We start from the raw sequence: 13,999 nt of genomic DNA on the forward strand, positions 1-13,999 counted from the left end.
CTAACTCTTGTTTAGTCAGGAAATTAGCTCCTCCAGAAGGGAGTGATGCAGATGATAGCAGAGAAATGCTTCAATTAATGCTTACAGAGAAGTTCATTAGGGGAGGGAATATACTTGACAAGTGCTTGATCCCTTTCTAAATGTTTCCTGTGCCCTGCTTTTGAAAAGATTCCTCATGGAGCACATGCAACGGGAAATACCCCAGGATCATGGGAAAAGCTTCAGATGTATTTTTCCCTGCTTCACACATGCTTTAAGGGCCTACTGCATCTAATGGGTTTACATTCCTTGATATTTTGGCTATTTGTAAATTATAATTAGCAGATATCAAAGTACTAAAGCAGGATTCTTTTTTTCTTTTTCTTTTTCTTTTCAGAAGAGCATTGCTATTGATTAGTTGTGATATTTCTTCTTGGTCATTTACAGGTTATTCCTGGGAGGCAAACCAAATATTATGAATAGCATGAAGCTTTACTTTTTATTGGTTACTCATTGCTTTTTTAATTCCAAGTTGAGACCATGATTTTGTAATTGTTTGGTTAACCAAACAAATGTTCAGCATTTAAAAGCTGACTTTCTTCTATATTTTTTCATTACGCTATAGCATGTGCTCTAATACTGTGAATTACCACCCAGCATATAGTTGCTTCTGGTGTATAAAGAAAAACCAATGTGTAGCTCTCACTCTGTAACCACTTGGAAGTGTCTACTCATTAACTCTTATTACATACAGTTCACATAAAGAGAATTTCTCAATAAGCAGAAGTTAGCTGGAGTATTCAGGTTATAAAAGGGTAGAATCATTGCATGTGGAAAAGCAGTAGGACTCCAAACTTCTGCAGCAGCAGATGTGAGGAAAGTGTTACTCACTTCCCTTTCTTATTGTTTTTACGTTGATTAATAGAGCTGCTCAAAGCAACCATTTCATGTGCAGGACATAAGACCCACCTCAGTTCCCGCCAAGCATTAACTACAATGGCACGGCACCACTGGACCGCCCTTGCCCTCTTGCACAGAAACTTCTAGCAAAGGGGGTGGGCTTCACAGCTGAGAGGCAAAACCATGCCGAAGAATAAACAAGACACCAAGAAATAGGCAGAAATGTGGTGTGGGAGCCATGTTTCCACATGTGACATTTTGGTTGTGACTGCAGGTGTAACTACGTCATTCTCTCAGAGCTCACTCTAGCCCGTCCCTGACGCGGCTCTGCCACAAGAAAGGCAGATATCCTCTCTGCCCTGCCGGAAGAGCAGGGAGCCGCCTCGCAGGCTCTGGAGCCTCCGGCAGGCTTCCCAAGGGCTCCCGCAGCAGCCGCCTGCGGCCGGTGGCCACGGAGCAGAGCGCAGGAGCTGCTCAGCTGCCACACCAGGCTTCACCAAAGCATCCAGCTTGCCAAGAGAAGGGCACCGCATCTGTTTCATATCATTTCGTTCTGAGTGTCCCCCTCAGCAGTTCTGTCTCTCCTTAACTTCCGAAGTGGCCTTATTCCATTTTATGTTCTGCTAAGCCCAGCTGCAGATACTGAAAGCCCTTTTAGTGTTTTTGCTTTGTTCCCATTAAGGAATGATGGTGCAAGTCCATCCCAAACCTTCGAGTGACTTGGAGGCCAGTCACAGTCAAAATCTACTGACACTAATGGTGATACTAATTCTGAGAAATGGTTAACGACAGTATTGCAAAATCTATATAAAACTTCTTTCAACGGCTCCCTCCCTACTTCTGCACAGAAGAGTTACCCATCAAAGATGTCTTGTCTCCCTCATCAATTACATAGATTGCACAACTGGAACTTAAAAGTCTACCCTTAGTTTTATGAGGCTAGAAAGAATCAGTAATACAAAAAAATAAACCCCCTGCCTGTTCCCAACAAATGTGACCAGGAATATTTCTCACTAGAAACGTTAACCAACAACATTAAAGAGCTGGACTGAATAAAATGGTGGCTTTTTTACAGCCACTTTCTGACACAGAGTGCTGGATTAAAATGAGAACACAATCTGTTTCCAAATATCCTGGTCAAAACTTGAAAAAACAGCTAAAAGATTTATTCATAAAACTCCCAATGTAATTAACGGAAGCTGTGTGCCTAAATTGCCTTTTCAGCTTTTAAAACCTCAGCTGAGCCTACTGCTAGGTCCTATAAGACATTTGTAACGTTTAGGTCAGCAAAACCAGTAAACATTTTGTGGCTGCTGTTTTAGTCCTTGAGGTAATACATACAATCCAAAAACAAAGGCCATCAAATGTGCTCTATGTAAATTATTTTTATTCAAAAGAGATTAAAAAAACTAACAAAGCTTGCCTAACTACATGAGGTAGTACATGTAGCAAAACAGAAGGCAGAATATAGTACTCTGAAATATGAAGAATATCAATAAGTTTACATGTTGGAAAGAAATAAATTCAACAACAGAAACAAAAATACCAAAAATAAAGTTTAACAGCTTTTCAGTCTTAAAGCACAATACACTTTTCATAGAAAGAAACATCGTATCACCATTACATGTTCTTCATATACCATAATATGGTAAAATTAATACACAAGGCTGTTCACCATAAATGAATTTAAAAAAATGGTGAAGCAACAAATGACTCAATCATCACTGGGCTCCATACCACTATACTTCCCAGCCTGCAGGAGTATTTGCCAGGTTATGAGGAGCAAGGTTAGCCTTTGTTACCATTTTCTTTAAGTTCTTCTTTAACATTTACCCTCATATCTATATATAGCATACAGACACCATGTACAGTTCAAGGCCTCCAACTTGCAAACTTTTATATATGTGTACAATTCTGTGCTTTTGCTGAAGCCCATTTAAGTAAATAGAGTGAGTCACATGGTAAAAGTAAAGCCGAGATTGCAGAACTGAGGGTTTCTTCCCTAATTTCAGGTTGTTCCACTTCTCAATATGAAAGAATTACCTTTTAGGTTCAGATTTTCAAAGACTATGTAAATTTCTCTCTCTCTCTCCCAGGTAGGTGAATATGTAAAGAACTGGGCCTTAATGTATTGGTTATTTGAACTAAAAAGCTTAGCAGCATCCAATAAACATTTCATTTATTAATATATTTAAGAAATAAAAAAATGAATGGCCCATTCTCTCAGAAATACTTCTGTAAAGAACACATTCTAATATGACCCAGGACTTCTCTATATTTTCCATTTTATTCAAAAATAGAAATTTGTACTTGTGATTAGTATGAAATTGAAAACAGTCTAACTCTTCATGTATGTTTGAATGGCTAATGCTACCGTAAATCATCAAAAAGTTAATATATATATATATATATTTTTACTTTAAGGTGTGATTTATTATATTGAACTATTGGGATGGCTTCTTTTATGTACATCGGAAATAAAAACTCAGGCCTCCCTATGGTATAGTTTTAAGGTTATTGTTAGTGGCATATATAAAGCACCATACAAGAATACGTTCAGATGAAGAAAATAAAGAACATTTATGAGCTTTGAATTATCATATAGGAGTAACTGCTAAGAAAATATAGCAATATTTAACACAGGATTCAAAATACTGTTATATATCATTATGGATTTTCAAATTATTTTTTCTCCCATGTTTACTTTTACAGATTTTTTCGTTAAGATATATACGTAATTTAAACTTTTTGGTGGAAAGTAGTATGTATCTTCTGTACAATAATGTTACACTTCTATACAAATTTTAGGAATTATAAGAAATGACCTTTATTATTCTCTTCTATGCGCTCTGGTTTTGCTTGCCTGTTAAACATTTTACTCACTAGACTCAAACAACAGCAAACACTCTGAATGCCTTGCTTCCTGGAGGATTCTGTAAACTGAAACACAAAAACATTCTTGGTGTTATTTTTAAGACTGCAACACTCCAATGACAACTTTTCTGAATTGTTAAATACAATTCTAGAGTCTCGTGACTCTTCCCGTGAGACTACTCATAACTTTACCTAAGAAACTTTAAAAAGCTGTAACAAACAAAAACTACCAAAAAGAAAAAAATAATCTTTCTTCCAAGTAGCCTATCAGGAAACCTGCAGACCTAACAGATTGCTTGTGCATAGTTGTCTATATGCTGAAGGACAGACTTCTAAAAGAGAAATAGTATTTTCCAAACCAAAGAGAATACATTGAAAATACTGATAACTTTCTAAACTGATAGATATCTAACTTCAAAACAAAGGAAAAATGAAAAGCATCTGTAATGAAGCATCATGAAAAGAATGTTGTCATGTCTTATAAGCTGAACTAGCATGTCACATTTAGTGGTCTCATGGTTTTCCCCTTTTCCCCTTCAGAAATCCTACATGAGGCATATCTGAGAAGAAAAGGGAAATGCAGGTGAGAGCAAGAAAGGATGCAACGAAATAGAGTAAGCCTGCAACTGTACTACAATCCATCACCTTCAGCTTCACAGAAAACCTGCAAGGGACTGCTCTTCAAACCACTGATCTTCTAAACCTTACCACAAGTGTAAAGTGCAAATACTGATTCAATCTGCAACACTTTTTCTGGCTACTTCTCTGCTCAGTGAGGACATTTAGATGGAGATCAAAAGTAGCAGCAAGGAAGAATTCTTTCTGAGGGAACTGGATGGTCATGTGGAAAAAATCAAAAATATGTAAATGAAGTAATGCTAAGCAAATAAAATCTGTATTTTACAAGTTTCCAGATTTTTTTTAAGCTTTGTGAGGAAAAGGGGCAAGACCCTCACACACTGTTATTAAAAATATGAAAAAATATGAAAAAAACCCTCTATCCTTTTTCCCACTAACAAGTTCTCTACAGAAACTTTTGGATGTTTTGTCCCCACACAAATTTCTTGGAAAGCCTACAGCTCAAGAGGTTGCAATTATTATTAGTTTTAGTCACACAGGAGTTTTTTCAAGGTCATTTCTCTTTCTTCTAGTAGAACCTCGACCCTCACTCAGGTCTTAATTTAATCTGCAACATGCAGCCATGTGTTATCATCACAGTACATACTAATACACTGAGTGTAATTTCAATGAACTTCCACAGCACCTCCATGTGTTTCAGAAGAAAACAGTGCTACAACCAAACTTATTTAAAAAACAGACGGAAGTGAAAAAAAAATGTGCTTAAATATTTTGCGAACTTCATGTATGAACCAGCCTCACAGGTTCAATACTATGTAATGAACATTTCATCACACACTGATGTAACTGGAACCAGTTACAAGGACCTGTCTGTTGTGGATCCTCCAACTCAGGCAAAATAAATCACTAATGCTAATTAAAAAAAAAAAAAAGAAAAGAAAGCAACGGCAATTTTCTTATCAAATATTTTGTTAGTTGCAACAGAATCAGCAAAATAAACAAAGGGGTTGTTTTATTTCATAAGCAGCTTTTGAGAGTAATGATTTACAAGCTTAGAGGAGACAGGCTGTTCCAGTACCACCCTTCTCCCAAGTCACTGCAGCTGTTACACAAGCTCAGTAAATCACCCATGCTGGCCTATTTGTTTGGTTTCTAGCATTGCTCAGGTACAAACAGACATCATGCAACACCTTGTAAAGATGGCAATCTTTTCGACATGCAGGGTAAACAGCAATCTTTTAAAATGGGATCTGTACCTTTCTGAAAATATCCCATTTTGAAAGGAAGCAATGTACACCTTTCGTTTGTCTACTGGCATAACGTCAACATAACCACCTTGGTTGCGGACCACACCAGCATGTACTGCTGCTCGGCAGATACTGGACATCTAAGAAAGAATGAGGAGAGATTTAGTTTATATCCATCCGTTTTTTCAAAACTGGCTAGAAGAAAACTAACAGAGCTGTTTAAACCAGATTCTAGAAACTTTATAAAATTAATCATACAATAAATATATTATTCTTTGCAGTATTTAAATTGGTTTCATAGGAATTAGGCCAGTATATAGGAAATTCAGCCACTGCCTCTTCAAAGATCTTTTGCAGCATGGAGCAAAAATCATTCATTTTAGGCTATTTTAGTTTGAGTATGGAGAAAGTTCAAATTTTTGAGTCTTTCAAAACAAAAGGCTCTATCAGCATTCACTTCTTCAATGCCAGAGAGGCAGTGAAAGTCAAACCTGAAACCCATGAATCATAGTCCCATAGAGCAGGAAATATAGTTTATCCTCCACCTGGAGTCAAGCAGTAGAGCAGCAAAGGCACGCTGCAAACACACTTTTCTAGTAAGATATCCTGCCCCAAAGAGAGCTGTCCCACCCTAAAGCGATACTTTTGTGCAGAACAAACTACAACAATTCCATCTCCATGCAAAGAAAGCTCAAACAGCAGTGAAATTATCCATATTTAAAGAGAACATCACAATTTCCTAGGTAGGCACAGGCAAATATTAAAAGGTAATTAGGTTAGAGGTATAAATGTGAGCATCAAACAGAAGATGGGGTCTAAAACTATTCCTTAGCTGTGACAGTTGACTAATGGCAGACTAATAGCTTTAGCTCCTTAACTCAGAGTGAGGAAAAGGAGTCAGAGGAGGTGAAGATTCTCCAATTGCTTCAAAAGAAGAACTTTTATAATATCAGGGCTAATTCCACAAACTTTACATAGGCCAAATTCTCTGTGGGCTTAACACAGGAGTTTCATCTGAATGAAACCTACATTCTCCAGCCATTTATTTCTCATGAAACTATGTAGCATAAATAATATGAACAGAAGAATAGCCTGGTGACAATCTCAGTAATGTTGATTTAAATAGCTGATTTAAACTTGTGGCCCTCTACCACTCTTTTAGCATGTTAAAACTTGCCAGAAGAATGAAAATTCTTAGATACTGCACAATGTAGGTCTCAGTCTGTTTCAGTACACAGCCCTGCAAATTGTAGCTCCAGCTACAGTGAATCTCCACTTATAACCAAGTTGTTTTGTGGAAAAAAAAAATAGTCTTCACTGCAACAGGTCTCTCCTCGACCAACCTTAAAACTTAGCCAGTATAAATATAAATAGCTGGTCACACAGACCACTATTTAAACAGGAGTTGCATTTCTTCCAGTTATAATTGGAATAATTTATATCTGTAACTGTAGCTATTTTGTAATCTCAATGCTATATAAAATCAGGAATTTAAAATAGCAATTATTTTCCTACTCTTGTTTCACCCACAGAAGTTGTCAGTTTCACTGTTACTGTAACATAGTCTGTATTTTAATGTCATAGTATTTCTAAGAGTAAAGATTAGAAAACGCTTATGCAAAGACTCCTTAGCAAAGGCCCTTTTGAGTTTTTTCCCTTCACACTGCTGGCTGTAGTTAATGAACATGCCAGAAGGGATGCAGTTCATGCTCCTCAGTACTTTTCTTCTCCTCCTTCCAAGGCTGCAAGACTTTTGCTATACTCTTAACACCAGTAGCCTCCTTATTTTTAGGGTTATAGTGACTTTTATGTATTCATATAATAGGAGAACCTAAAGACCAGACTGTGTTCAAGTTTAAATATACAAGAAAAAAAAAGGTGGCCTCTGTAACACATGATGAAACAAAAGATAAGAGGTGTAGATTAATATATTTACAAGTAACTAACTACAGTGAAGAACCAGAAGACCACTATTAATTACTATTATTATAATATAGTACCAACTCCGTTTTCCACTGACAGAGATTGAAAAAAAATGCTAGTCACAATTCAGGAGAAGAAGGATTATAGTTTGTCACCTCTGTAATTGTAACCCATGGGCTACATTTTCTGTAACTCATTATAGAGGTAGATACCTTCATAACTACAGCTAAGGACAGCTAAGATAGTGATTGTTCCGATATTATTAGGAAGTTTTTTGTTAAGTAAAAAAGAAAGCAGAAGGTTGGAGATGTTGACAGAAGAGGCTGACTACTTGTTAGAAACTACTTCCAATAAAGCACAGAATATTTGGTAGGGTTGGTACCACAATTGGCCATTAGACCTCTAAAGTATGATGGTGAAGCTATTGTGCAGCATCTTAAAGCTAAATGCAAGAGGATTATATGGAAAACAGTAGAAGTCACAGAGGCATGGGGCTGATGAGGTCAACTCAGAGATTGTTTTCAGATGAAAAATAAACTGGCATTCTGATGCTGCTTTGTGCATAAGCATGGAGCACAAATGCGCGTACTTTATGAATATGTGAAAAATTAAATATGAGTATAAAATAATAAATATTAATTAACCTATATGCATACAGACAAATAAATGTATGTGGCTGTACCGATATGAACAGGTATATGAATATAGTTTTCTGGATAAAGTATTATCTGTTTTGAGTTTTCATAAACTTCTCTTAGCTTGGAGTTCTTTGTCCAAAGGGAATCAGAATGCAATAATGTTTCCTGTTCTTAAGGATCTTAAAGCAGCATGGTCACACTCCCTTGAATCAAGGTGTTAAGGTGAAACTCCCATTAATTTAAGCAGAACCAGAATTTCATACCTATGTCTATCTTCAATTTCAGCATAGTATTGGTAAGTTAATTTTATATTAGCAGTCTTATAATAGCCTCTGGAAGTCTTTGTCAAAGATTTGTGTTTGTTTCTTTAATTTTTATGAGCGCACTCTGAAGGATACATAAAGCATTATTTTTTAAGTTAATATAAACATTTCATACAGCATTATATGACCCTGCTTTATTGCTGTGCTGTGAACCCTCTGAAATTTGTTAATATTTAACAGGTCATAGCATCTGAATACCAAGCTGCTTAATTATTTTCCTTCTTCAGCTACTCAGCAAAATACCAAATATCTACCACAGCATAGCATTATCTGCAAAGGCATTTTAACCACAAGCCTCTCTCCCCCAACATGACTGGACTATAGAACTACTTAATAGTTTTGTTTCTATCGTAATGTTTATATTTTACTACAGCAGAGAATTTTGAATTAGGGAAATACTTCCATATATGGTTATTAAAACAAAAATTAGTATGGTCAGAATCCTCAGATACTCAGAACTCCATCAAAGTCTATAGACAAAAGATGCAGGTTGACCTGTACTAGCCAAAAGGAGAAGTTCGATTTTTTACAGAATTGCTCAATTAGTCCCCATAACTTAGATTCACTATTAGTAAGAAATTGTCTTTGGTAAAATGCTGCCTACTGTGAAAACAACAGGATAAATATAAAACTTCAACTCTCTAAAAATTCTTACAAGGTAACTGGAATGTGGTTATGAACATGTTGTATCATATGCACATCTATGGTGTGCCCATTAAAATAAAACCTTTTTTTACCAAAACAATTCTACAAGTGAAATAATTTTTAACTTATTAACTTGGCTCCTTTTGCTATGTAAATACATTTATTTTGGTACCTCAGCAATCCAGAGACTAACAGCAATAACAAAGGACAACCTCCATATAGGCAGGTGCTGCAACATCATCTCCAAGAGAATTCTGACAACCACATTAAATCTGATTTGATTCAGTTCTTGACACTTTTTTTACTTTATTTCAATAATGAGGTAACGTTGAAGTATTTTAAAAACACAAATATTATGAAAATACTCATGGGCATGACACAATACTGAATTTCCAGAAATAAGACTCAAAAAGTTTTAGAAAAATTGGGTTAACCAAAGTTGAAAAGTGGTGCCAAATCCTCAGCACAGGAAGGCAGGAAATCTTTCTTTTTCCTGGTCTCCCAACAGGACAAAGCATTGCCATGTGGAAACTATTAGCAGCTGGGCCAGTAGGGACACAAAGCACAGAGATGGCAATGTCTTTGGACCATAAGAAAAATGAGTAATTTGTACTTCTGTCTTCCGAGAGTGACATTTACTACAGTTCTTATTTATATCATAATAACGTTATTCAGGAAAGGACCTCCTTGTAGTATACACACAGAACAAAGCTATATTTTTATTTTAAAGAGCTTGCAATCTACCTCAAGACAAGAGAAACAAAAGGGGCTCAACAAAAAAGAGTTTATAGAGGGGAGGAGGATGGGCATTACATGAAAGCTCCGCACACACATATGTTTATTGATGCTGTCTGTACGAACTATGGCTCTGATTTATCTGACTCAGACAAAGAGACAATAGCTAAGAGACTGCAAGAATGGAGGATGAAATAATGGTTTTTTTTCATTCAATTGAGTTAGGCATACTTGTGGCAATGTCAAAGGAAAAAAAAAAGAAGGGGATTAAAAAAAAGTAAAAATTCTGTGATGAATCAGAGGACATATTGTTTTTCAATGACAAAGAGAAGACAAGTAGCAGACATATTAAGTGACTTTAAGAATAAATGACTGATCAGACAAATAGCTAGGAAAGGAAATGTTTAAAATCTCATGAATACCACAAAAATGGTTTTGTTAACATATCTTTTTGCATCAGTTTTAAAATTTGTTAATGTTTATTTACTTTTTATGAATATTTGTGCAAGCAAATTCTTGTTCATAAGAACATGAATGAATGTGGCTTAAACACTCATGGAAGTAGTCATATACATATACATACATACATCTACATACATATATATGAATATTTAAGCCAAAAGAATTTGCATGAACATCACAAAAAACCTATCTGTTCTGTAGAATCATCCAATCAGGACATCAAAACAAGACTGTCATCTCCTTAGAGAGATGACAAAAGAGAGGCATAAACAAAGATCATTTAGTTCTTTCCACCCACTTCAGAATTAAACATGATGTAGAAAAGATGGTGTTGCAGAAAAGAAAGTTGACTAAACCACAGAACGACATAAAAAGTTCTATCAATCTGTTAAAATAATAAGACAACGTCAGATAATTTAAACAAATATATCAAAATTCTTCTATAAATATATAACTATCTACATAGATAAGAAATATGCATAATGAGACTATGGACATTTATCTTTGGAATAATTTTTTGAGTTAGTTTAATCCTGAGTTAAGTTATGGTTGCAACAGGGGAAGGTAAAGCAAGGGTTTAAACTAGTATACATTGCCAATACTGAACAATTCAGTGGGAATTTTGATCAAAAATTGAAAATATGGGTCCAGAGACTACTGAAATATACCCTGAGTGTCCAAATAAGTTTCCATATCTTCAGCAGCTGACTATTACTAACTTAAATGGGAGCCTCTGAAAAAGAAGAATTTCTAAAAAGACTGTTAGTACATCTCTGTTTGATTTTTGGTTTAAAAAATTAGTGTATGGAGGAAGACTAGAGATTTATGTTACATCCTATCTTTATTTATATCTTTTCATAGGATTTTATATTTCATTATATGATGTAATGTAAATCACACTACTTACATCAGAGTAAATTCGTGTTCCAATTACACGAGCATAGTGTGGATTTGCCTGCATGCAGTTGCGAGGACAAAACACCCTGAAATATTGAAAATAAAGCACACATAGTTATGAAAAATAATATTATAGTATTACTTTATCATATTCAATACCAGCATTACTGAGTATAAATCAAATTGATGATGCATACAGATGGGCCATACTGATCAGCTTTTGAATCTTTGATACCATGCGCCAAAAGTGCATGAGAACACTTTTCAGTGGGTCTGGTTGTCTTCTTTTCCTTGGAATACCAGGTGGTCGCCTTGTTCTATGTACGTGAGAGCCAGTAGGAAAGTCCCTGGGAAGAGAGACTGGTCACACTTGCATTATCTGCTGTTTCTACCACATCTTATACAACCCGTACAGATGAATACCTTCCTTAGGAAAAAACCTATCTGGTTGAGGCCTGGTCCTGTTATGATGCTGATGCAAGCCAATTTAGTAATAATGAGGGTGAATAGTTGATATTTGTAGCTAAAATGAAAACTTTAGGAATGAGATTCCTAGGTGATTCTAGGAGATCAAAGAGCTACTGAGAGAAAGACCATCTTTACTCTGGTCCTTCTTCTTAATCTTCTTTGAGAAAAACTCTCTCTGTGATTCATGACTGCCTGCACTCCAAAATGCACTGGAATACCATCTGGAAGCTAACACTAATATAGGTGGCAAGCATCTTGTTTGGTAATTAGGGTATGCTACAACAAGCAAATGCCACTAAGGAACCAAATCTACTCTGAGAGTGTGTTGTTTCATTTAAAAAATGGTTGCATCTTAATGGCTTTGGAACAATCCTACACAGACTGCCCTGGGCAGGCATTCTTCCCTGGGACACTATCCACTTTCTGATTTCTGGTTTGATTTTTGGCACATCATAGCCATAGCCCTCAGGTGTGCTACAGTGTTATCAGATGGGCAATTGAAACAGGTTGATGCAGCTGAGGGAGATTTTTGTCCAAAGGAAGTAGGACATCAGACAGGCCTTTGAAGAGCTGCTGGTTTATGATTAGGGCATTAGACAGAAAAATGAGGTTGTACAATCAATGCCATGGCTGATTACTACTTGTAACACCTGAGACTACACTTTCAGAATTACGTTAAGAGCATGCACAGAGTCTTCAATGGGTCACTGCTGCTGTGAAGCTCTTTAAACTGATGCATCAGAATTAATCAGTCTTTCTAATGTGGGTTTTTTTTTTCTTAAAAACAGACCCTATTTTTCTCTTAATGAAGCTAGTTTTAGTTTTTAATGATGAAAAAGAAAATACAAGCAGGCAGAAGCATGGGATTTTATCCATCCATTCCTGCATTCCACTCCGTCGCTTATTTCTACACGTCTTCCATCCAGAAAACCAGGAGTCATAGCCAAACACCAAACAAGTCCACAGACCCAAGTGCTACATGAAGGGATGTTTTCCTAGCAGTTCTGGCTTTGTGCTGGCTTCCTGTATTGGCTGTAGGATTGCTATGAAAGTACTCCTGTGGATATCTCCAGCTTGGCTTGCGGTAAATCATGCTACAGTGTATTTACCTTTGACTCATCCATGGCTTTAAGAACTGTTACTGATTTCCTTCCTCAAAACATTGAGGCACAAGCTTCTTTCGATGAGTGAAAATGTAGGCTTCAAAGAAATGGCACACACATGTAACTGAAAGTTATTAACAGACCTGTAGACCATACCCTACTTTAACAATCTGCTTTTTTTTTTTTTTTTGGCAAAACCAAAACACCCCAAAAATCTGGTAACTTCTATGACAAATGTCTGTATCAATTCCTTTTATTACATCTGTTTTACAGATGGATAAACTGAAGTCAAGTGTATTGTGCCCAAGGTACATAGGTTTAGTAGTATACCATGAAATAGAAAAATGCATCTTCCTTTGCAGTCTTTAGTCTAACCAATGACTATTTCACTATGATATGCCAAAGATCTTTATAGGCAGATCATCTTTACCTACCTGGCCTTCTGCTTAGTCCAAAGACTTAAATATCAGTAAAACATTTCTGGCCTCATTTTCAAAGGTCTGCACAGCTACTGCTGTCATCTTTGTCAATGACAACTATAGTTAATTAGTAACTCTGAGGAAAATATGGCAGCGCTTCAAATTAATAGAATATTTAAAGAATTTTACCTCGGACAGTGTGAGGCTGGTTTTTGAAATGGGCACAATTGTTCCACCGTTGTTTCACAGGTGATAGCTTGAACTGACGAAGGTAAAACAGAAACCAATAAATGTGTGCTATTTCAGAAAAAAGATCAAAGTAATATTAAGACTATAAGAAATAAATGCTCACCTGTTACTTTAGAGACTGTGAAGGAATTAGCAGACTGGTATTTTCTGAGAAGAAATAACAGAAATAGTCAGTAAGTAATATCTCTCATGGATTTCCATTTAGCTAGAATTTTTATTATTGAATCTAGAAATAAATTCAAGATATTGCCCCCAAACAGTGTTTACTCACTACATAACTCCACTGTTTGTAAATCAAAGCAAGCAATACCTTTACGTCATATTCCCAGTAAGTTCGTGTTTGAAAATGAAGAATGAATGTTGAGCACTTTAAGTAATTTAGTTTGCTAAGAGAATAAATCTGCTAGCAACAAATTATGCATCAATTTGTCTCTCAAACTGCAGCAACCAAAATCTGTGATTGAGAATTGATCAAAAGCATCCATCTACCAGAAAAGAGACCATTCACTTGCTCCCTGAGGGTTCATCCCTTCAAATATCTTTGTGCCTGAAAAAAAA

The 13,999-nt window shown here is 36.0% G+C and overlaps 1 protein-coding gene across 2 annotated transcripts in view; it reads right to left on the reverse strand.

Moving 5' to 3' along the window:
• Positions 1-2,249: 2,249 nt before the first annotated feature.
• CRISPLD1 (cysteine rich secretory protein LCCL domain containing 1) overlaps positions 2,250-13,999 on the reverse strand; it is a 42,308-nt gene continuing 30,558 nt past the window's right edge. For both annotated transcript variants that reach the window (XM_064507374.1, XM_026115250.2), the window contains 5 exons: positions 13,545-13,588; positions 13,382-13,454; positions 11,213-11,288; positions 5,589-5,719; positions 2,250-3,819 (listed from right to left, as the gene is read on the reverse strand). In XM_064507374.1, the coding sequence (XP_064363444.1) occupies positions 3,768-3,819; positions 5,589-5,719; positions 11,213-11,288; positions 13,382-13,454; positions 13,545-13,588 (376 nt within the window). In that variant the 3' untranslated portion in view covers positions 2,250-3,767. The remainder of the gene's footprint in view (positions 3,820-5,588; positions 5,720-11,212; positions 11,289-13,381; positions 13,455-13,544; positions 13,589-13,999) is intronic.

This window comes from Dromaius novaehollandiae, chromosome 2, assembly GCF_036370855.1.
Source record: "Dromaius novaehollandiae isolate bDroNov1 chromosome 2, bDroNov1.hap1, whole genome shotgun sequence".
Lineage (NCBI taxonomy): Eukaryota > Metazoa > Chordata > Aves > Casuariiformes > Dromaiidae > Dromaius > Dromaius novaehollandiae.